At 45.6% G+C, this 25,264-nt stretch overlaps 1 protein-coding gene across 3 annotated transcripts in view; it reads left to right on the plus strand.

Annotated features, from left to right (window-relative positions):
* Positions 1-23,086, plus strand: part of dnajc15 (DnaJ (Hsp40) homolog, subfamily C, member 15) — a 43,313-nt gene extending 20,227 nt beyond the window's left edge. Inside the window, exons 3-7 of one of the 3 annotated variants that reach the window (XR_011948716.1) lie at positions 4,775-4,848; positions 12,707-12,783; positions 14,110-14,180; positions 20,677-20,817; positions 22,579-23,086. Coding sequence is in view for 2 of the 3 variants with exons in the window: in XM_072514245.1 (XP_072370346.1) it covers positions 4,775-4,848; positions 12,707-12,783; positions 14,110-14,180; positions 22,579-22,649 (293 nt within the window). In the remaining variant the exon portion in view is untranslated. The remainder of the gene's footprint in view (positions 1-4,774; positions 4,849-12,706; positions 12,784-14,109; positions 14,181-20,676; positions 20,818-22,578) is intronic. The other 2 variants (XM_072514245.1, XM_072514246.1) reach the window with 2 other exon arrangements.
* Positions 23,087-25,264: the final 2,178 nt, after the last annotated feature.

Here is a 25,264-nt window from a genome sequence, read left to right on the forward strand (position 1 = left end):
CATTATCAGCTTTCCCGTCTCTAGGTCCGGGATGCGTCCTAGCATTCGCCTCATAAAGTTGGCATCGTCCCAGTTCGGGGCATACACGTTTACCAAAACCACCATCTCTCCCTGTAATTTGCCACTCACCATCACGTATCTGCCCCCGTTATCCGCCACTATAGTCTTTGCCTCGAACATTACCCGCTTCCCCACTAATATAGCCACCCCCCTGTTTTTCGCATCCAGCCCCGAATGGAACACCTGCCCCACCCATCCTTTGCGCAACCTAACCTGGTCTATCAGTTTCAGGTGCGTTTCCTGTAACATAACCACATCTGCTTTAAGTTTCTTAAGGTGTGCGAGTACTCGTGCCCTCTTTATCGGCCCGTTAAGCCCCCTCACGTTCCACGTGATCAGCCGAGTTGGGGGGCTTCCCACCCCCCCCCTTGCCGGTTAGCCATCATCTTTTTCCAGCTTCTCACCCAGTTCCCACGCAGCTGTATCTCTCCCAGACGGTGCCCCCCCGCCCATCCTTTCCCGTACCCACTCCCCCCTTTCCCCAGCAGCAGCAACCCAGTAATTCCCCCCTCCCCCCCCCCCGCTAGACCCCCCGCTAGCGTAATTACTCCCCCCATGTTGCTCCCAGAAGTCAGCAAACTCTGGCTGACCTCGGCTTCCCCCCGTGATCACGGCTCGCACCGTGCGACGCCCCCTCCTTCCTGCTTCTCTATTCCCGCCATAATTATCATAGCGCGGGAACCAAGCCCGCGCCTCTCCCTTGGCCCTGCCCCCCATGGCCAACGCCCCATCTCCTCTCCCTCCCCACCTCCCCCCATCACCACCTGTGGGAGAAAGAAAAGTTACCATACCGCAGGATTAAAACATAAAACCCCTCTTCGCCCCCCCCCCATTCGCCCCACCACTTTGTCCAAACGTTCATTTTCATAATCCACTCATTCCAATTTTTCGTCTACAATAAAAGTCCACGCTTCATCCGCCGTCTCAAAGTAGTGGTGCCTCCCTTGATATGTGACCCACAGTCTTGCCGGTTGCAGCATTCCAAATTTTATCTTCTTTTTTGAAGTACCGCTTTGGCCCGATTAAAGCTCGCCCTCCTTCTCGCCACCTCCGCACACCAATCTTGATAAACGCGGATCACCGCGTTCTCCCATTTACTACACCGAGTTTTCTTCGCCCATCTAAGGACCATTTCTCTATCCTTAAAACGGAGGAATCTCACCACTATGGCTCTGGGAGTTTCTCCTGCTCTCGATCCTCGCACCATAACTCGGTATGCTCCCTCCACCTCCAACGGACCCGTCGGGGCCTCCGCTCCCATTAACGAGTGCAGCATCGTGCTCACATATGCCCCGACGTCCGCCCCCTCCACACCTTCAGGAAGGCCAAGAATCCTCAAGTTGTTCCTCCTTGCGTTGTTTTCCAGTGCCTCCAACCTCTCCACAGATCGTTTCTGGTGTGCCTCCTGTATCTCCGACTTCACCACCAGGCCCTGTATATCGTTCTCATTCTCTGCTGCTTTCGCCTTCACGACCCGAAGCTCCTGCTCCTGGGTCTTTTGTTCCTCTTTCAGCCCTTCAATCGCCTGTAATATCGGGGCCAACAACCCTTTCTTCATTTCCTTTTTTATCTCCTCCACGCAGTGTTTCAAGAACTCTTGTTGTTCAGGGCCCCATATGAAACTGCCACCTTCCGACGCCATCTTGGTTTCTGCTTGCCTTCCTTGCCGTTGTTCCAAAGGATCCGCTGCAATCCGGCCACTTTCCTCTCCTTTTTCCATCCGTGTCCAGGGGGAACACCCTTCTGGTTTACCGCACGGTGTTTTTAGCCGTTAAAATTGCCGTTGGGGCTCCTATCAAGAGCCCAAAAGTCCGTTCCACCGGGAGCTGCCGAAACGTGCGACTTAGCTGGTCATCGCCGCACCCGGAAGTCATGAAATATATGTTTGAAACAAAGTTGTTTGTTTTGCATTTATTTGCAAAGTTTGAAAGAAATGCTTGGAATAATTTTTAAATTACTCCAATCGCAAGGCTCCTTTCCTGTCTGGAGTGGACCTTCAGTCATTGGATGGGGAGAAAGAGTCTCCTTTAGGATTGCATGGATTTAGTGCCATGATCCCATTTGGGGAAAAAATTGGTCGTAATTCCTTCTCCATCATGTGTGTATTCCTTGACCACAGGCGTAGGTGAATGCTTGTCTTTGCTGCTTTTGTATGCCGCAATGCCTAAAAATATTCCGGGTGCGTCGTATTGGGTGGATTTGAAACTGGAGGTGGGTCGGGCACAGCATACGGGCTGAGGTTAGGCGTGGGTTGCTGGCTGACCTCGGGATCTGTGTAAGGGACTATGTGGAATGGATTGAAAATGGGGTGGTCTCGCTCTATGTTGTGGGAGGTGTTGAAGGCGGTGATCAGGGGGGAGGTAATTTCATACAAGGCTTATATAGATAGACAGGCAAGGCAGGAATGCCAGGAGTTGGTTAATGAGATCTTGGGTTGTGGATAGGGAATATGCGAATGATCCTATGTCAGAGCACGCAGGAAGAAGCTGCAAATGCAGTTTGACCTGTTTTTTTTCCTAAACATTATTATTCAAGGCATTTTACATATATACATGGCAATATCAGAAGACCAAACATCAACATGAACAGAAACTACACGCCCCTAGCCTCCCCCGATACCAACAGACCCCACCTTCGTAATTTTTCAACCTTATCCACCCCCCCACTCCCCAGTATGGCTGGGTGACTTGATGGAGTTTTTTGCATCTTGAGCTGATTAAGTTCAAGGTAGGCGATTGACGGTTTCTATTGAAGATGGAGTCTGTTTATTTATTTTTTAAATTTTAAAGTACCCAATTATTTTTCTTTCTAATTAAGGGGCAATTTTAGCGTGGCCAATCCACCTACCCAGCACATTTTTTGGGTTGTGGGGGTAAGACTCATGCATACACGGGAGAATGTGCAAACTCCACACGGACAGTGACCCAGGGCCAGGATTGAACCTGGGTCCTCGGCACCGTTAGACTGCAGTGCTAACCACAATGGCGTTCATTATATTGCATTTCAAGGATCTGGTCACTGTTAGCTGTTGGAGGGATGTTCTATTGGGGAGGGGGTGATTATATTGTTGGGGCGGGGTTTGCTTGGTATCGTTTGTTAAGGTTGTTGATTCATGTTTTATCGTTTGACTAATTTATGTATAAAATCTTAAAACTTAATAAAAATATATATTTTTTAAATGTTCCGGGGTGATTTAACTGTTCGTCTGGCACAGGAGATTTCACTGTCCGTTTGGTATAAGCTGAATCAAGCCTCGGGTGAAGTGCTGAGCTGTAAGTGCTCGCTCTATATGAGCTACGTTTGGATAGTCTCCATTCGGTGTCTAATTTCCTTATTTGGTTCCCTCACTCAGACAGGCCACAGGATGGCTGGGTGTGGAACGTAGGAAGACATGTCATGCTAGCAAAATTAGGGCATGGTTTCTGAGATTAAACATTACAGAACTTTACTTGATCAAACCTGGGAATGCGTAATGCTAATTGAGTGCCTAAGATGGGGTTAGTTCAGTTTCTCAGCAATAACATCTTTCAGCTTGGTGCACACAAGGATGCAAAAAAAACCCCACTTATAGTATTCTTCTAAAATACTCGCAAAATACATGGATACTGGAAATCTGAAATCAAAATAGAAAAAACTGAGTTCTCTAGAATGGTCATATTTTCTCAAGACATTAACTGTGTTTCTCCACAAATGCTGCCAGACCTGTTGAGTTTATCCAACATTTTCTGTTTTATTCCTAAATATTCTTCAATATGTTTGCCTGAAGACTTGACCAAGGGCAGAATATTGTTGTGTTGGGTGTTATGTTGTGATATAGCCTGTTGGATAAGTAGCAAAGCATTCTCTACATGGATGAGTACGGAAAGGAAATAAAGAAAATTGTGTAAAGGACTATCCCCTCAATATTTTGATGTAGAATCAACTTAGTTTATTCCAGGTGAAATAATGAACTGAAACAGTCAACGTCTATTTTCTAGTTTTGTCTAAAGTGACTGCTAAACAGAAAGAGTTGTCAATAGTGTCGATCTTGACATAAAATTATAAAGCATTGATAGATTAAATGATTAGGCAAAGCAAGGCTGATGAATTTCATTGGAGATAAGTGTGAGGTCACCCATCTTTGAACAAAAAAGGATAGATCCAAGTATTGTTTTTAGGTCTTGAAGAAAAGCGAGGAACAGTGGAGGCCCAAAGAGATTGAGGGATCTGCATGTACCTATCACTAGTCGGATCCAGAAAATAAAGGTTCATAGATGTTAACCGTTTTAATTTGAATTATAGTTTGAATATAAAGGAGAGGATGTTCTAGCTCAGCTAAACAAAGCTCTGGTTAGACTACGTCTGGAGTACTTTATACAATCCTGGCAGTCAAACCTTAGGTTATATTGGCCTTAGAAGGAGTACAACCGAATGTTACTAAAGCTCCAAGGGTTAGATTACGAGCAGAGATTAGATTCCATAAACTTGTATTTCCTATGAAAGTAAAGGGGTGATTAGATTCAGGCTTTTAGGATTTTGAAAGGAACTAATAAGATACACTTTTTCCACATGTAAAGTGGGACATAAATTAAAGCGAGGCCATGATCTCATTGAATGGCAGGGCAGGCTCGAGAGCTGATTGACTCCCTGTTTTATGTAGCATAGATCATTAAAGGGTACTATTTTACCTGCATACTGAAAGGACGATGAGAAATATGCCTGTTCTTTTTTTCAGGTCGCCATGCATTTCGATTGTGGAAGCCTGTTCAACAAATGATTGTAGAAACGGTGAGAACTATCCCAAGTCCTGTAAGTGTGCTAACAACAGAACATGACTTTTCAAAAATTGCACTTAGATATTGGATCTATTGCAGTTTAGTACATAACTCAAATATGTTGGGGTGTTCTAAACTTGTGTGTATCCTGAGTTTGCTAATTTTGTATTGACTTCTGAGGGGGTTTTCTGTTAAGAATGTGGCTCGGTGTGGCTCAGTGGTAGCACCTTGGAGTCAGATGTTCATTGATGCACACTACTCGCAAAGACTTTAGCACATGGTCTAAGCTGACAGTTAAAGGCAGAATTGAGGGAGTGCTGAAATGTCAGAGGTGCCATCTTTCAGATGAAACATTAAACTGACTGTTTTCTCTGATTTCCCTTTAACATCGAGGGACAGCAGTACAGATTTCCATGTGTCCGAGGCAACAATTGTTCTGCCAGCCCTGCGAAGTCTGTCTTGCTTTTTGAATCTTTCTATTTGCAAATTGGCCGGCGCATTTTTCTTCACTATGGACATGGCTATATTTCAAGTGTTAATTAATTGGCTGTGAAACACTTTGCAATGACCCGGGAATGTGAAAGGCACCCCATTGGTGCAAATAGTCTTTCTTACAAATCTTCAATAGTCACAAATAGTGTCCTTCAAAGTCTGTTATTCCATGTTTGTTGTCCATATATGCTTTGAATCTGAATCATACACAGTGCCGAGAACCCGGGTTCGATCCCAGTCCCGGGTCACTGTCCGTGTGAAGTTTGCACATCCCCCCCATGTCTTCATAGGTCTAGCCCCCACAACCCATAGATGTGCAGGATATGTGGATTGGCCACGCTAAATTTCCCTTCAATTAGAAAATAAAATGGAATTGGGTACTCTAAATTTGTATGAAAAAAAACATTGTCAGTGTACTTTAACAGGAACTGAAATTAAATTACTTTGAGTTTTGGTTAGTGTAAACATTGTCAATGTACTTTGAAAAACAAAAAAATAGAATCTGAATCATTTAATGCAGTAATTATGTGAAAAAGAGATGACTTTTATTAGGTCATCTGTAATTTGAAGACTGGGACAATAAACTTTGGTATTACAATGGTTTCTTTATTACGTAGTTATGTAAATTCAGGTGCATCATATAGCCATTAAAGGAGCCCACCTTTAGAACTAACAAACAATGAAGTAATTGCTCTAATTGAGTGGAAGGGGTTAATCTTCTGTGCACATAAATTATACCATTTAGATTTTATTTTCATCCGGTTTTTAACTACCAATAGGGTGAAATTTGATCCTTTTTACATTTTTTGCAAATGACTTATAAAACATTGATTTGTTGCGTGACAATATAAGTATGTTGTACAGGCTCCCATTTAAAACACTTGTGGGTTCCTTCAGAAAATGTTAGAGAGAAGCAGAGAAATGTTCGTCATCTGTGTATGTCATGGAAAAAGTGGATTTCGAATGAAGATGAGGCCAGCATGATTTATTTTATTTCCAGAGTTGCTGTTTCTCCATTACAATTCAAGCTTTACACTTCCCTCCATAATCTATTGTGATTCCATCTCGATATTTAGTGAATGGTTCACTTCTGACAATATTCATGGCAGTGAAGTTCTGTGGTAAAAGGCTTGTTTAAAGATGTGTATTATCTAATTTTGTCCTTGAGTGTAATATTTGGAGTATACAAATAGCCTGTACTATTTGCTCCCGACTGTCACTGCTTCCTTTGAAATTTGAAGGCTGTAAAATTTCTACCTCAGAAGGTTGAGATAGCTAAGCATCAGCTATTGGCAATGATACTCTTGGATACTGGAGTACCGGTTATGTTACTGGATATGTGCTGCAGGAGCCTGGGCAAAGAATACAGAGAATGTGGGTTCACGGTAGCACAGTGGTTAGCACTGTTGCTTCACAGCGCCAGTGTCCTGGTTCGACTCCCGCTTGGGTCACTGTCTGTGCAGAGTTTGCACGTTCTCCCCGTGTCTGCGTGGGTTTCCTCTGGGTGCTCTGGTTTCCTCCCACAAGTCCCAAAAAACGTGCTTGTTAGGTGAATTGGACATTCTGAATTCTCCCTCATTGTACCCGAACAGGCGCCGGAGTGTGGCGACTAGGGGATTTTCACAGCAACTTCATTGCAGTGTTAATGTAGGCCTACTTGTGACAAGATTATTATTATTATCATGGCGGCTTGTGAATTTAAACTCGGCAGTCAGATTCTTATTCATCTATCAGTAAAAGGGACAATGAAGCTGGTGGATTATCATAAAAGCCCAAGTGGTTTATTAATATCCTCTGAGGTGGCCTTCTAAACCACCCCTTATTCAAAACTTTCAGGGCAGTTAGGTTGGGCGATAAATGCTGACCATGCCAGCATACCCATGTCCCAAGAACGATTTCTGATTTTTTGAAAAAGTGTACATCCTGAGGACTTTTCTGAATTTACATGGGGCGATGATGAACCATTTTTGTCACTGATGAGTTGTACTATTGTTTATCTTGATGTGGAGATGCCGGCGTTGGACTGGGGTGAGCACAGTACGAAGTCTTACAACACCAGGTTAAAGTCCAACAGGTTTGTTTCAAATCACTAGCTTTCGGAGCACTGCTCCTTCCTCAGGTGAATGAAGAGGTATGGTCCAGAAACATATATATAGACAAAGATAATGCTTTGAATGCAAGCATTTGCAGGTAATTAAGACTTTACAGATCCAGATATAGGGGTAACCCCAAGTTAAAGAGGTGTGAATTGTCTCAAGCCAGGACAGTTGGTAGGATTTTGCAAGCCCAGGCAAGATGGTGAGGGATGAATGTAATGCGACATGAATCCAAGGTCCCGGTTGACGCCGTACTCGTATGTGTGCGGAACTTGGCTATAAGGCTATAAGATTTTGCGTTGTCGCGCGTCCTGAAGGCCGCTCTGATCTCCGGGTAAGCATTCTCCAGGGCGGCCTTCAGGACATGCGACATGTCCTGAAGAGGACATGTCACAACATATGTAGAAATTTGATTGGTGGACGTGAAACAAATAATTGGGTATAATGGTTGTCACTTGGACTCAGGAACAATTGAAAATTGTGCTCCCTGGTTGCATTTTCATGCAAATAACATGGAATGTTCTGCTCCTGGACTAGTTAGAGATTTGAACTGGGGAGAGATATTTAAAGTATTGGAAAAACAGGAATATTTTCATTACACAACAGCCATCTACACACTAATAAAATAGTGTGTGTTTGGAGGCGAAGTGAGAACATTTTTTTTTGAAAATACTTTTCTTTGGTTTTTAATGTTTTAACATTTGATACATAAAACTACAAGAACAACAGGTGGCACCCCTACCTTAAAATGCTGCTGAAATTGCCTCCACATCTTCAGCATGGCTACCATCACTGGACTACCAGAGTATTTCCCAGGGGCAAACGGGAGTGGCGCCGTTGCCAGCACCCGCAACCCTGGCCCCCTGCAAGGACCTGCCTCCATCCTCACCCATATTGCCCCTGGTTCCCTACCCCAGCCTCACGCTTTCTCGGCAATCGCCGCTCAATAGTAATACATCAAATTCGGAAGAGCCAACCTCCCCTCCCTCTCAAACGTGCACTCTCTCTGAGGCACCGTCTTCTGAATCCTCACCATCTTACCCGCCCATACAAACGACGCGATCAATCGTTCCACTCCCATAAAAAACCCTTTTGGCAAAAAGAGCGGCAAGCACTAGATCAAAAATAAAAACCTCAGCAAGATTTTCATCTTTACCGCCTGCACCCGGCCAGCCAATGATAGGGGGAGGCTGTCCCACCTCAGCAAATCTGCCTTAACCCTACCCACCAAGCTCGTAAAATTCAATTTACGGAGCCAGGCCCAGTCCCGAGCCACCCCCAGGTACCTGAAGTGAGTAGCCGTCACACAAAATGTCAATCCTCCCAGGCCAACTCCCGCCCCTGGAGAGGAAACCAAATAGCACTCTCACGTCTCCAAATTCAATTCATATCCTGAAAAAGGCCCAAATCACCTGAACAGCCCATTATATTCCCCACCATGGGACCTGGGTTAGAAATATAGAACAAATGTTTGTCAGCATACAGGGACCTTATGCTCCAAGCCCCCCCACCTCACTATCCCCTCCACTTATCCAAGATCTTCAGCACAATGGCCAAGGGCTCTATTGCCAGCACAAACAAAAAGGGTGACATGGGATGCCCCTGTCTGGTTCGTTCCTCTATGCAGCTGAAAATATCCAGAGTTCACCTCATTTGTACGAACACATGCCTTTGGTTCCTCTATAACAATTTGACCCACGCCACAAACTTAGGCCCAATCCCAAACTGCTCCAATATCACAAACAAATAACTCTATTCTACTCCAACAAACACTTTCTCCGCATCCAACGCCACTTCCAGCTCTCCCCCCAGCCTTCTGATGGGGAGAGCACCACATTTAACAAGCGCCGCACATTCGAAGACAACTGCCTCCCCATTAGAAACCCTGTCTGAGGGCAACACGGTGGTGCAGTGGTTAGCACTGTTGCCTCATGGCGCTGAGGACTCGGGTTCGCTCCCGGTCCTGGGTCACTGTCCATGTGGAGTTTGCACATTCTCCCCGTGTATGCGTAGATCTCACCCCCAGAAACCAAAGATGTGCAAGGTAGGTGGATTGGCCACGGTAAATTACCCCTTGAAAAATCACCTGCAGAAGGCACACCTCCACCCTCAGTGCCAAGAATCTTGGCATCCACATTCAACAGGGTTATTGGCCGATATGACCCACACTCCACTGGGTCCTTAACCTTTTTTAACAACAGCAAAATAAATACCTGTCCCATCATGTACGGGAGTGCCCCTTTTGCCACCGGATCCTCAAGCATCTCCACCAACAGTGGTGCCAGCCTATCCAAAACCTTCTTCTAGAATTCCACCAGGAACCCAATCGACCCTGGCACTTTGGCCATATGCATCTTCCCTATCACCGACCAAACCCCCTCAATCTCCACTGGCTCCTCTAATTATGCCCTCTCCTCCTCTTCTACTTTCGGACACTCCAGCCCCTCCAAGAACTCCCTCATATCCGACTCATCCCCCGGAGACTCCGACCTATACAACCTCTTATATAAATCACGTGCCGTGTTCACCTACTTCAGCGCCACCAGCAGCCCCCTCACCCCATCCCGAACCTGAACAATCTCCGGGAGGCCACCTACCGCGGAGCTGTTCTGCGAGCAAGCAACTGGCCTTCTCCCCTTACTCGTACACCACACCCTTTGCCTGCCTCAACTGGCATACTGCTCTCCTTGAAGATAAAAGGTCAAACTGCTCTGCAGTTCCTTTCTACTGACCAAAAGCTCCAGAGTGGGTTCCTCCCTGCACTTCCAATCAATCTACAAGATTTTGTCTACCAGCCACTGCAGCTCCTCTCTTGCCTCCTTATCCACCTGCACCTTATATGAGATGATCTCGCCCCTTACCACAGCCTTCAATCTCGCCCAAACCACCGATGATGAGACCTCCCCATTCTTATTAAACCCCACATAATCATCAATCACCTTTGGCATTCTCACACAAAAGCCCTGATCCGCAAGCAGCCCCACAACCAACCTCCACATTGGCCTCTATGTGGGCCGCCTCTCCAGGACCACATCCAGCAAATGCGGAGCATGATCCGAAATGACAATCGGCGAGTATTCAGATTTCCTTATCCCCGACAACAACGACCTCCCATTAATGAAGAAATCAATCCTCAGATATGCATTACGCACTGGTGAAAAAGTGAGAACTGTCATGGGTCCACCTCCACACAGCCCCCATCTCCTTCAAAAACGCTCACAACAGCATCCTATCAGCTCTCCAGCTCTTTAAATGTGAGAAGACACTCCCCTGCTTCACCTGTCCGCCCAAACTCCACACATTCCATGTTTCCCCCTTCCCTCTCCTATCAGCACTGACCACGGGACCAAGCCCTACCCCTAGTCACCGTCAACCAGCTACCCTTCCCCCTTCCCAGAACTCACCCAACCACTTCCTCTCAAAACCGCTCACCTCTGCATACTCCCCATCCCCCTCCATTCACACTTCCCAGGCCTATCGAAACCTGTCCACTCAGGCTTGGCTGGCCGCAACCCCTCTCCCACCTCGCTCCCATTCACCAGCCAACTTAGGTTTGCTGTCAAGGTGGCTGGCATCGCACATAACTAGTACAAGCACAAACAGGAAACCACCCACATCCAGCCCTTCTAAATCAGCCAAACATAGAACATACAGTACAGAAGAAGGCCATTCGGCCCATCAAGTCTGCACCTACCCACTTAAGCTCTCACTTCCACCCTATCCCTGTAACCCAATTACCCCTCCTAACATTTTGCACACTAAGGGCAATTTAGCATGGCCAATCCACCTAACCTGCCCATCTTTGGACTGTGGCAGGAAACCGGAGCACCCGGAGGAAACCCACGCAGACACGGGGAGAAAGTGCAGACTCCGCACAGACACTAACCCAGCGGGATAAACCCTAAACAAAAGGGGATAAACCCTAACAAAAGGGGAAAGAACCCCTCACCCCCACAACACCTTGTCCCACTGTCGCCAAACCATCACCTCCCAACCACAATATAAGAAAACAAGTCCAGACTCAGTTCAGTCCCAATCCTTCAGCCCTCAAAAACGCCTCTGCCTCCTCCGACCATTCAAAATAATAGTCCCTGAGTTATGTGTAACTCTCAGCTTCGCCGGGTAGACATCCCGATGCGTACATTACTCTTATAGAGCTCTGCCTTCCCCCCTGTTAAAGGCCGGCCATCGTCTTGCCAGCTCCACTGTGACGTCCTATAGACGAATACCACTGCTTTTCCACCTCACCTCCCGATTCTGCTTGGCCCATCTCAAGATCTTTTCCTTTATCTGATAGCTGTGAAAACAGACTATCATAGCTGTTGGAGGATCATTTGCCTTTGGCTTCGGCCAGAGTGACAGATGAGCCCTATCCAGCTCAAAGAGGGAGATGTTCTTCTCCTCCCCAACAACTTGCCGAACATCTCCGAAATTACTCCGTGGGCCCCCAGCCCTCCAACCCCTCAGGCAGCACCACAATCTGAAGATTCTTCTTCCATGACCTGTTCTCTAGGTCCTCCACTTTAGCTCTCAGCCCTTTATTACTTTCCCCCATCTTCCGCAGCTCCTCTCCCATCGAGGTGAGCTAATCGCTGTGTTGCAACAGGCTTCCTCCACCCCTTTCAACACCTCTCCATGCTCCCGCATTGCTGTCGACTTCTTTCCAAGCGCCTTCTTTATCGGGGTCAATGTATCGTCGTCCATCAACTGTTTGAGTGTTCCCATCATCAAAATGCATGGCATACTGCTGCTTATACTGCACCGCCATCACCTCAGCCAGCCTGTCCAACTCAAGCTGTCATGCGGACTAGCGCTCATTCCTTTTCGTCCTGTATTCTTCCATTGGGCTTTTGACATCCTCTGATTACCACAACTTTACTGGAGACCGTTCATATAAAATTTCCCCCAAAAACTTTGTGAAAAGGGCCAAAACACAAAAGCTCTCGCGGGAGCCATCCTTCGTATGACCTCCAGCTACATGTCGCCACTGGAAGTCCCATGTGAGAACTTAAACTTACTTTTGAATAACTTTTTCTTGGAAGGTGTTGATGACACTACTTCCTTCCTTCTTGACCATCAATTTACTCTGATGCTTAACTTGTGTGTGTGTGTCTGTGTGTGTGTGTGTGTGTGTATTCAATGATCAAATAATGGTTCAAAGTGGTAGCTAAAACCATAACTAAATAGGATTTCGTAGAATTCTGAAACATGGAATAGCAGAAGAAAGCTTGGCAAATATTAATCTAGTTGGATATTTTGTATCATTAACAGATGGGTTACTACAGAGATTGTTTTATTTTACAGAGCTTTTCAGCATATTACAAAGGAGGGTTTGAAGCAAAAATGAGTAAGCGTGAAGCCAGCCTTGTTTTAGGTGTTAGGTAAGTGTCTTCACTTGTCCTTATCTAGATGCTGTTCTGGGAATCCAGGGGACCTGCAATTTCCTCCCTAGCCGCCCATAATGTCCTGGGATACATGTCATCAGGTCAAATGAATGACCTGATCATCTATTTTAGTGTTGAAGGCAGCCCGCCTACTCGCCAGCTCCACCGTAAAGTCCTGGTATACACGTATACCAACTCCAGCCCACTGCACCACCCGCTTCTGCTTGGCCCAGCTCAGGACCTTCTCCTTCACACTGTACCTATGGAAGCACAGAGTCACTGCCCTTGGCGGCTCACTCGCCTTTGGTACAGGCCTCAACGACCGATGAGCCCGATCCAATTCATATCGGAGGGATCCTCCCCCTCCCCCAATAGTTTTGCCAGCATCGCGGCAAAATACTCAGTCGGCTTTGGTCCTTCAACTCCTTCGGGCAGCCCCACAATCCTCAAATTCTGTCGCCTGGATCTGTTTTCCAGGTCTTCCATTTTTCCTTGCAGATTCTTGTTAATGTCCATCACCTTCCGCATCTCCTTCCCCATTGAGGCAAGTTGATCACCGTGCTGCAATAACGTCTCCTCCACTTCCTTCAGCGCCTCCCCTTGTTCTCGCACCTCCGCCACTGCGCTCGCCACCGCCGTCATCACCGGGGAAATCGCCCCCTCCACCAGCGCACTCAAAACCTCCCTCATCTCCTTCCTCACCGTCTCCATGCATTGCGCAAACTGCTTTTCGAATTCCGCAGCCATCACCTTAGTTATTCCTTCAGCCTTAAGCACTGCGGCCTCCCCTGGTGCTCCAGCCTTCATTTTCTTTACTGACCCCGCGGTGACCTTTCCACTCCCCAACGGACTTTCAGCCGCTTTTTTCACGGCCGTTGTTTTGCTGGTCTCCGACATTCTTCTCCTCTATGCTGTCTCCCGACTTTTACTGCCTTCACTGGCCCTAGGACCGGGCGTTAACCCCCGACAATGCCGTTCCCGAACGGGAGCCCTCCAACGCGCAGCTGCCTCCCGCCCGCCGTCACCGGAAGTTCTCCACAAAGCAAAGTTGGAGCAAAGTTTATCGGCCACATTACCGCCGATTGCTCACAAAATGAATGACTGGACATTTTAGTGACAAATAAGGCGGTGACCTGTTCTGTTGTATGAGGGAGTTGGGCTTTTAAGATTAACTAGTGTAAACACACTGGTCAGTTTGATGAATAGATCACAGTGGTTAGATTCTAACTTCACAGGGTTTTGCAGTTGTGGGAACATTTCTTAATCTTTGAAAGGTGTTCTAAGTGAGCAATGAGTATAAATTGATGATGTTTCTCACTTTAGTCCATCAGCCAGCCGAACAAAAATTGGAGAAGCCCACAAGAGAATTATGCTCCTGAATCATCCTGACAAAGGTAGGAATAATATTTAATGGAAACTTTAAATAAGTGGGTCATTTTGAATTCCTTGGCGATCAACTCAACTATTGTAGCTGGACTGGAAATTCACATAACTTTTGAATGTTTATTTTGTGTATGGTTATTGCTTACAACATTCAATTAGCACCTTTCAGCCACTTCAAGAAGCTAATATGCAGTGATTAATCAGACGTCTTATGGATCATAAGTTAATGCTATGATAAATGGGAGCTGATTAGCAACTCTGAAGAACTGTACCTAATTTTCCAATGGTTTGGATATGTAGTCTTAAAACCTCTCACCAGCATGATAATGAAAAGTAGCTGATTGTTATAACCCTCTCAAGACCTATGAGGACGACCCGATTGATCTCCCTTGGGGCTCATGCCTCTCAGCGGGCACGTTAATTCCATGAGATAAAAGCCGGTCCAGGTAAGAGCCGGTACTTCGGAATGGTCCTGGCTGGGACTTGGACTATTGCTTTATATATACTTTTCCTAACTGAGAGTTGGAAATAAACCACTTTGACTCTCCTTTTCCGGGTCGTCGTTGACTACAATATTGGCGGCGAGGATGAGACAAAACTACTGTCGGTGCTGCTGGCGATTCAGAATAGAACTACCTTTCCACACAAAGGAATAAGATTTACTATTTTGAAAATGCCGCTCTTTGGTAGACTCGCAGGTTTGATGCATGTGTGGAAGATTAGGACCAGTATGCAGAGCATATGTGCTATTTATTTTAAAGCCAGCGCAATTACTGGAGATGATCACCAGATGTTGATTCTTCTGATTGAAGATGGAGGCCCCACAGGCAGTGGCATAAAGAGCCTAACCTACCCCGTGGCCTTGGACTCCAAAAGGTTTGAGGAATTAGTGGCGCTTGTCACAAACCAAACCACTGGTCATTGTCCAAACTTACTGATTTAACATGGCTGAGAGAACCCCAGGGGAGTCCTTGTAGAAGCCAGGTATTTCGAATACAACTAGTATAGGTAAAAGATAGCTGTTTAAGCATAAATGTTGAGCCCCACTTTTAATACCCATTTATACAGCATAATTCACTTATACTGAAGTCCGTTGTTCTGGCAAATGCATATTTTCAAAGACAGTGTGACATTAAAAAAAAAGCACAGTTGCAAGATAATTTGACACTGTCTTGTGCTAATTGTCAAGGTCAAGGGATTGAATACACAGCAACATGAAGGCACCATTGTTCACAATGCAGATAACAGCTAGGTCAGAAAAGCTGATGTTGCACATTGAAGATGGATGGCTTGCCATCAAATCAAATGTGTTTGAGTCTAACCCAAACCAATTAGGATTATATTGGGGTGTAATTAGATGACTTAAGACAGATATGAAAGTGTATAACTGAAAAGTTTCTCCCGGCCATTTTAGGTTAGGTTTGGGGGTTCTGTCAGTCTAACAGTCTGTGTCAGTGATGTTAGTCCACTTTTGACTTTGAGTTTGAGTTTAGCTGAAGATTAGCTTTCTCTCTCTTTTCATGTTTCATTGCCAGACTTTGACCTTTTAAAAGTTACTTTCGAGCTGTCTGCCTAAGCAAAGAAAGATAATGTCTGTAATTCTCTGAAAGCTTCGAATTGTCTACGAATTGCCTTTTAAATGACTTTCAAATTGTAATCAAGCGACTACAAATAAAACAATTATTTTTGGCACCTGAGGAGTTTATACTGCAAATTTCTGCTGAGTTCCAGTATTCGCAAAGTGCTACTGATAACCGAATAGCAGAGATGATATAAATTCCTTCAACTATACACAGTCGAATAATAGAAAGGAATCGAACAACTTAACACAGTCTACAAATATTACAAATCTTACAACTTGTCGTATTGCGCCAGGACTTGATTCATCAACTAAGCTTCCCCCAAACTTGGCGTGGTTCGACAGGTTAAGATTCCCTTAAATTTAAGATTCCTTCATTTTGGCGTAGTCAGGCAGTCGGGGGGGGAGTACTGAGGACGACCTTCGGAGGCCCAGGTGACGACGGAAAGCTTCGAAAATAATCGGAGGAGGTCGGGAACCTTCGGGAAGCTTCGGAGATAATCGGAGGAGGCCCAGAAGACAGCCGGAACCCACGGCTAGACTGGGGTAAGAAATATCTTTTTCACCCATTAAAAGTCTTAAAGCCGCATCAATCAGTACTTCGACCCTTGAAAAGAACATTTTTTATAGACTGTTAAATAAATCAAGTGCCAACCAAATGTTTGGCACGGTTACGCAAACTGGCGGAGTATTGCAACTATGGGCCATCCCTACCTGAGATGCTGCCTCCTAATATGCGGAGTAAATAATGTGGTGGCCGAGCCGTTGCTGGACCTAAAAAGGCAGTTGAGATTTCCCACTCAAGGGGGAGTGCAGAGAGGGAGGTAAATAGTGTAGGATCCCCCCATCCCAGACAAACAGGACCTCCAGGAGTGGGACCTCTGAAACCCCATCCTGGCCTGAACACTGTCAGGACCAGGCCCTTTAGCTAAAGGCCACCGCAACCAGGCGAGACTCTTCCCCAGATTCGATGGAGGAAGATCCACAGCGGTGTGCCACTTGTGGCTGGTGAAACCGCAGAGATAGGAAACCATAGGACAGCCAGCAGGCCTACCAGAATCCTCCACCTTGACCAGCCTGAGGAAGACGAGTGCATGCAATAAAATTGCATTGCCCACCACGTGTTGCCCCCATCAAAATTACTGTCCAGGTAAACGGATACCCGCTAGACATGGAGCTAGTCACACGGGCCGCGGTCTCAGTAATTGGGAGGCAGACATTTGAGAAAATCAGTACTGGAATGCAACAGTTGACTTTGAGGGTCACTGAGGCAAGACTGGCAACATATGTAGGATAACCCCTAGCGATAACAGGCACAATAATGAACCCAGTTGCCTACAGACAGCAGTGTTAGGCTGCTGCTGAGAATGCTACGGGGCCCCAGCCCGAGTCTGTTCAGCCGGGATTGTCTACAGAGACTCCGGCTGGATTGGCAGCGGATCTTCAGGATGGGCACTGGGGGGCTATATGAAGTCCTGGGGAAGTACCCGGAAGTTTTTCAAGAGGGCCTGGGCAAAATAAAGGGGGCCATGACCAAGAGACAGTTTGGCCCTGAGGCCCAACCTAGGTTTTCCAGGGCTTGCCCGTCTCTATACGTTTTAATGAAGGTAGAGGACAAGCTGGCTGATTGGAAAGCCTCAGTATCATCAGGCCAGTTCAATTTGCCAATTGGGCAGGGCCTATAATCCTGGTGCTGAAACCAGACAAAACCATCCGCCTGTGTGGGGTCTATAAGTTTACAGTAAACAAGGATTCTGTCTGGACAGGCACTCAATGCGCGAATAGAAGATCTCTATGCAAAGTTAGCAGGGGGCATTTCTTTTGTAAGCTTGATATGAGTCACGCTTATATTCGCGACTTTACGTGACCATTAATACCCACAGAGGCCTTAATGATTTTGGAGATTGTCATTCAGTGTGTCATTGGCTTGTGCAATTTTCCAGTGTGTCATGGAGAACATCCTCATAGGGCTACCACGAGTGGCGGTCTACTTGGACGACATCCTGGTCACCGGAGCCAATGAAAAGGAGCACCTAAGCAACCCGGAGGGATTCCTCTGCCGGTTTTCCAAGGTGGGCATCCGCCTCAAGAGGGGAAAGTGTGTCTTCTACGCCAAGGAGGTCATGTACTTGGGTATCGTATTGATCAGAACGGTCTACACGCAGTGGGGGAGAAGGTGGGAGCGATCAAACCAGAAAACGTGACAGAGCTGAGGTCATACTTGGGTCTCATAAACTACTACGGGAATTTTTTCCTGGCCTGGCGACCATCCTCACACCACTCAATGCATTGCTAAAGAAGCACCAAGAATGGGCGTGGAGAGCGCTGCAGGAGGAGGCTTTCGCCAGGGTGAAGCAGCGGCTGTCGTTGAGGTTGTTGACCCATTACGACCCTTCAGAGCCCCTTTTGGTGACGTGCGATGCCTTGCTGTATGGAATCGGTGTGATGTTATCCTCGCATGGCTGACGGACTGAAGAGGCCGATAGCATACGCTTCGCGGACTTTGGCCTCTGCGGAACTACGCCCAAATCGAGAAACAAAGGTTGGGAGAAGGTCATATCTACCCTGAACTTCATGGTCACCTTGCCAGACACCGCTATCCAGATATGCGACTGGATGCAGAAGGACCCAGTGTTGGTGAAGTTGCACTATGTCGTCCTGCATGGAGACCAGCAAGAGAAGCAACCCAAAGTGCTACAAGCTTTTGAAGCCAAGCAGCAGGAGATTTTTTTGAGGATGGCATCCTCCTGTAGGGAGCCCGCGTCGTGATCCCAAGCGCAGACTCCAAGACCTGCACAACAGTCACCTGGGGGTGTCGAAAATGCTGTCTAGAAGTCACATGTGGTGACCAGGCTTGGATGGCAAAATTGAACGACAATGTACAATATAGGAGGGATATCAGAGGTAGGTTCTTTACCCAGAGAGTAGTGGGGGCATGGAATGCACTGCCTGTGGAAGTAGTTGAGTCGGAAACATTAGGGACCTTCAAGCAGCTATTGGATAGGTACATGGATTACGGTAAAATGATATAGTGTAGATTTATTTGTTCTTAAGGGCAGCACGGTAGCATTGTGGATAGCACAATTGCTTCAAAGCTCCAGGGTCCCAGGTTCGATTCCGGCTTGGATCACTGTCTGTGTGGAGTCTGCACATCCTCCCCGTGTCTGCGTGGGTTTCCTCCGGGTGCTCCAGTTTCCTCCCACAGTCCAAAGATGTGCAGGTTAGGTGGATTAGCCATGATAAATTGCCCTTAGTGTCCAAAATTGCCCTTGGTGTTGGGTGGAGGTGTTGAGTTTGGGTAGGGTGCTCTTTCCAAGAGCCGGTGCAGACTCAAAGGGCCGAATGGCCTCCTTCTGCACTGTAAATTCAATGATAATCTATGATTAATCTAGGACAAAGGTTCGGCACAACATCGTGGGCCGGAGGGCCTGTTCTGTGCTGTATTTTCTATGTTCTATGTACCACATGCCAAGAGCATCAGAACTCCCACCAGCCGCACTATTACATATATGGGAATTGCTGGGCTGATCTTGGGTACGCTTACATGAAGATTTTGACGGACCTTTCCAAGGCTCCATGTTCTTGCTCGTGGTACACACCAGTTCTAAGTGGCGGGACGTCCATCGAATGTCATCCACCACATCAAGGGCCACCATTGAGAAGCTACAGCTCTCGTTTAACACCCAGAGGTATTTGTTATCGACAATGGTACACTGTTCACCAGTGAAGAGTTTGCCCACTTCACGAAGACGAAAGGAGTGAAGCACATCCGAATGGACCCATACCACCCTTCCTGAAAAGGTCTAACCGAGCGCACGATGCAGACCTTCAAGAAGGATATGAGGAAACAGGCCATGGGGACAGTGGAAACAAGACTGCGCATTTCTTATTTAGCTACTGGACCACGCTACATGCCATGACTGGAGTGACATCGGCTGAACTGTTGATGGGCCAGAGACTCGGGACCAATCCACCTAACCTGTACACCTTTGAGTAACCTGTACACCACGCAGACATGGGGAGAATGTGCAAACTCCACACGAACAGTGACCCGGGGCCGATTCCTCGATATTGACAGGAGAGTGTAACGCAGTCAGGACCTGCAGGAGCAATGGCTAGGCAGACAGACGCTGATCAAAAGCATCCGGCCTGGAGACGTAATGTAAGTCCTAAATTCGGAGACAATGCATGTTGTATTCCAGGGACTGTGGTACAACAGACTGGACTTGTCTCGTATCAAATAAAGACTAGCAAACCGACAGTGCAGAAGCACCTTGATCATTTCCCCAAACCAGGCCCACAGCCGCTGGAGGTACAACCACGGGCAAAGAGGAGAAGACTAACCCCTCCACTCCCTACATTAGAGGGACTTATGGACTTTATGGGAGGAGGGATGTTATAACCCCTACTAGATCTATGGGAATGACCCAATTGGTCTCCACATAAGGCGCATGGAGTTCGAGTTCCCTGCCTAACAGCGGGCTCGTTAATTCCATGAGATAAAAGCCGGCCCAGTTAGGAGCCGGTATCTCGGACTGGTCCCGGCTGGGACTTGTACTATTGCTTTGTATATACTCTTCCTAACTGAGAGCACTTTGACTCTCCTTTTCCGGCTCATCCTCTTCAACACCAGTACTGATGCTTCTCCATTTTATTAATTGGGGATGTGGGGATGGTGTTATTGCAGCCATTGAGATTCCTTACCTAGTACCCTTGTACTACTTTGCCTACTGTTCACTGAATGCTTGCATTAAAAAAAATGTATCTTTGTGTTAAGTCCTGCCTCACCCCACCCCATGCTCTGTAACCTCCTTCAGGTCAACTGCATTTCTCCAACTCTGTTCTCATCCATCCAACCTACCCCACCATCTGTAAGACTTCCCTCTTGGTCAAATGTCCTAATTTTTCTTTCTTTGACTCTGGGACAGAACTTTTGAAGCCTACTGGGGGTGGAACCTGAGGCGGACAGGCCCGCTGCTGGCAGAGTGCTAGTTTACCGACAACATCCTGTTCCAAGCTATTTTTGAGAATGCCATATTAGACGTGGAATAGTTACCCACCTGCAAATGGTGGGTGGCCAATTGAGGTGATTAAGGGACCCAACTTTGGCTGCTGTTACTGAAGTATCACAGATGAATCATCGGAATGTGCTGGTTCAAAAGAAGCAGCAGAGACCAGGCAAAGTGAAGCAGACAATTTTAGCAGAATGGGGTTTCGTAACAGCCCTCATCTTTTATGAGGAGCATGAATTTTCTTTGGTATTTTGGAGGGTTGTCTTGTACACATGATACCTTGAAACAATCAGCATTTATACTTGCAGCTAGAGTAGACAACTGTCTGTTTTACTTCATTAAATTAATGGCTGATGCAGTCTGGTGCTTTAAATGATCTGTTCACTCTTATTTCAAATTATTTCTGTATTCATCATCTGCCACAGGAGTATAGAAACATGGCAAGGATATATCCCTCCTTTACTCTTCTCACTGAACTCTGCCTCACATACTGAATGACAACCTGGTATAATGTTTGTCCTCTGCAGTATCTGTCACAATTTCCACATCTTCATTAAATGGTCTGCAGCTCACTGAGAGAAGTTAGTCAAAATGAAAGACAGACCTGCACGGTAGGTAGAGTAAAACACTTCATTGATCACAGTGAAGGCGGGTGAAGCTTAATCTCAGTTTGAATGTTATGAGAAACAGAAGCTGGAAGATTGCCTACTTTGAAGCTAATGGGAGAATTTACAGTAGGCCTTAAAGTGTCTTATTGTAAAAGAAAATAACCAGCAGATTAGCTTGGAAGTATTGAAAGGTAACCAGTATAAGGAACTGAGGCTTCCACAGTCAGGAGATGGTAAATTAAGGTTTTACCCCTGAAATAGCTGGAACTGAGGAATGTTCTCCAGGGGACTGTAACATATTTTATGGGTAGTCCATACACAAATAAATAACTTTAAGATTGATATGCCTTATAGGAGAACTCTGGGAGAAGTAGGAAGCAAATCAGAGTGCATAACATATATAATTATAAATCATATTGTTAAGTTAATAGTGCTTGTTTTGTTTGTCTTGCATATATAATAAGTTTATGTATTTTTTAAAAGTGAAATCTTATGGTGTAGTTCTATTAAAACGAGGTATTTGAATTTCTTATAAAATGTTAACGGTCCCTCATGGGATCATAACAAAATCTATTTTTGAACCCTTTCTTGAGGGAATGATTGGGTTAATCTAATTTATTGGGAAGAAGATTAATTTATTGTGTCCATGTGAAGTTTGCACATTCTCCCGCGTCTGCGTGGGTCTTACCCACAACCCAAAGATGTTCAGGCTAGGTGGATTGGCCATGCTAAATTGCCGCTCAATTGGAAAAAATTAACAAAAAGATTAATTTATTGAACTCTAGATGCTATAAGTGCACACTTTAATTTTTGTTAAAAATGAATGCAGCAGGTTATGATGATCTGGAATGCACTGCTTGAAAAGATTGTGGACTTAAAAAAAGGAATTGGATATATACTTGAAAAGGACAAAAAAATCCAGGGCTATGGGGAAAGAATAGGAGTATGGGACTAATTGGGTAGCTCTTTCAAAAATATAGCATAATTATGATGGGTTGACTGGCCTTGTGTTCTGTTCTGCTAATGGAGACGTGTCCGTAAGTGTATGATGATTGAGATTATACAGGTTATTTGTGAAATGGCTTTGCTTATTCATTGCTGATTATTTTTGCAAATAGAACTGAAGTCAATAACGGAAAACCATTCATGAGAGACAGGGGACCTTACAGTCAAAATTTTAAACAGATCGTTTGTTTCCCTGTAATTTTAGGAGGATCACCATTCCTTGCTGCAAAGATCAATGAAGCAAAAGATCTATTGGATTCTTCCAGCAAAAAATGATTCCAGCAAATGTGTTATTTATTATATGAAATTTAGCAGTAAAGTATTTTACACTTGCTGAATACGGAAAAGTGCTATTAAAATTAAGAGTGATGGACGCTATCATATACCATTATTGAAATGTATGGTTAATATATGTATGTTGATAAAATTGGTTTTGACCATAAAACATGTAATTTTCTTTTACACAAGACATGAATTAAATTCTGTAAAAGTCCTCATTTGGAAGAATGAAAGTACATTTAGGCATGTACAGGTGAGTGTGAGTCCTGCATCCTAATCCCAATTCTGTGATGATCGCCGTGATGAATTAATTTGATTGTATGATGGAACCAAAACTGTATGTAATTACTTCATTTTTATTCCTTGTACATAGTCCATGTGTATTTATTTGTTACTTGATTAGCTACAGAAATAAAGATTGTTGTGTCTTTTAAGGGACAAGTCGGATGCCATTTGAAACAAAGGAATATGCAGGGCTATGGGGCAAGAAATGGGCTGTGGGACCACTCATTAGTGAGTCCATGTTATAGTCAAGCCTGAGCTTGTCAGTTATCTTATCAACTCCTGATCATCGACAAATGGGAGTAGTAAGTGGATATTATCAAAGTTGAAGTGCCTCTAAGACAGTGATGGGCAACCTCGGCTGGTGAGTGGGCCGCATGAGTGGTCCTCCTTCATCTCTGGGCTGCAAGGTTGAAATCAGGCATGTTCACTCGCTGTGACCCCATGAATAAGATTAATACATGCTGAATATTTTGTAGCGAGTTATAGAAAATGCTTCATCATCTATATATTAATAGATGTATCATCATATTCAAATGGTTAAAAAAAATGGTGAAATATTTACACATTGGATGCAGAGGGAGCACACGGCTCTCACAGTCAATGTTTTCTGTGCAATGTGCCTTTGCTTTACATGCGTTTCACTTCAGTCATACCGGTAGGAAACAAACTATGTGGACAGAAATAAGTGGAATGTGGCAACCCTGCACGTGGGCAACGGTCAACAAAATGTCTAGTGGGTCGGACTCAGAACCCAGATGGGCCGCATGTGGCCCCTGGGCCGCAGTTTGGCCACCACTGCTCTGACCTGATGTGCCAAGCAATGAAAGTTCAGAACCAAGTCCGTTTCACAGAATATTACAGCATTCGACCATCGAGTCTGCACCGACACATGAAAAACACCTGACCTGCCTACCTCATCCCATTTGCCAGCATTTGACCCATAGCCTTGAATGTTATGACATGCCAAGTGCTCATCCAGGTACTTTTTAAAGGATGTGAGGCAACCTGCCTCTACCACCCTCCCAGGCAGTGCATTCAGACCGTCATCACCCGCTGGGTAAAAACCTTTTCTTAAAATCCCCCTAAACCTCATGCCCCTCAACTCGAACTTGTGTCCCCTCGTAACTGACCCTTCAACTAAGGGGAACAGCTGCTCCCTGTCCACCCTGCCCATATCCCTCATTATCTTGTACACCTCGATCAGGTCGCCCCTCAATCTTCTCTGCTCCAGACAAAACAACCCAAGCTTATCCAACCTCTCTTCATAACTTAAACCTCCCAGGCAACATCCTGGTGAATTGTCTCTGCACCCCCTCCAGTGCAATGACATCCTTCCTATAATGTGGCGACCAAAATTGCACACAATAATCCAGCTGTGTGCCTTTTTCACCACCATATCAACCTGCCCTTCTGCCTTCAGAGATCTATGGGTAAACACGCCAGAGTCCCTTTGTTCCTTGGAACTTCCAAGTGTCATGCCATTCATTGAATACTTGTCACATCACTCCTATCACCTCACACTTTTCAGGGTTAAATTTCATCAGCTACTTTTCTGCCCATTTGACCATCCCATCTATATCTTCCTGTAACAAAAGACACTCAACCTCACTATTAACCACCCGGCCAATCTTTGTGTCATCCACAAACTTGCTGATTCTACCACCCACAGAGTCATCTATGTCGTTTATATAAATGACAAACAATAGGGGACCCAGCACAGATCCCTGTGATACGCCACTGGACACTGGCTTCCAGTCACTAAAGCAGCCGTCTGTCATCACCCTCTGTCTCCTACAGCTCAGCCAATTTTGAATCCACCTTATCAAGTCACCCTGTATCCCATGTGCATTTGCCTTCTTTATAAATCCCCCATGTAGGACTTGTGCTGAAATCCATGTAAACTACATAAACTGCACTATCCTATCAACATACCTGTCATATGCTCAAAAAATTCAATCAAATTTGTTAGGCATGACCTCCCTCTGACAAAGCCATGCTGACTATTCCTGATCAAACCTTGGCTCTCCAAGTGGCGTAGATTCTCTCCTTCAGACGTTTCTCCAATATGTATTTCATTACAAACGTGTGTAAAAAAACAGTGACATACACAACAACACACTCAACAACCTCAGACTCAAGTTTGTACAATTTTTACCCCTTTTTCCACTCCCCCGTCCCCATGACGAACACACCCTCAAACATTGTCATGAACAACCCCCACCGTGTTTCAAAGTCCTCCTCCGACCTTCTCAACTCAAATTTGATCTTTTCCAACCGTAGAAAGTCACACCGGTCCCCCAGCCAGGCTGCCACCCCGGGTGGCGTAT

Source organism: Scyliorhinus torazame, chromosome 8 (genome assembly GCF_047496885.1).
Source record: "Scyliorhinus torazame isolate Kashiwa2021f chromosome 8, sScyTor2.1, whole genome shotgun sequence".
NCBI lineage: Eukaryota > Metazoa > Chordata > Chondrichthyes > Carcharhiniformes > Scyliorhinidae > Scyliorhinus > Scyliorhinus torazame.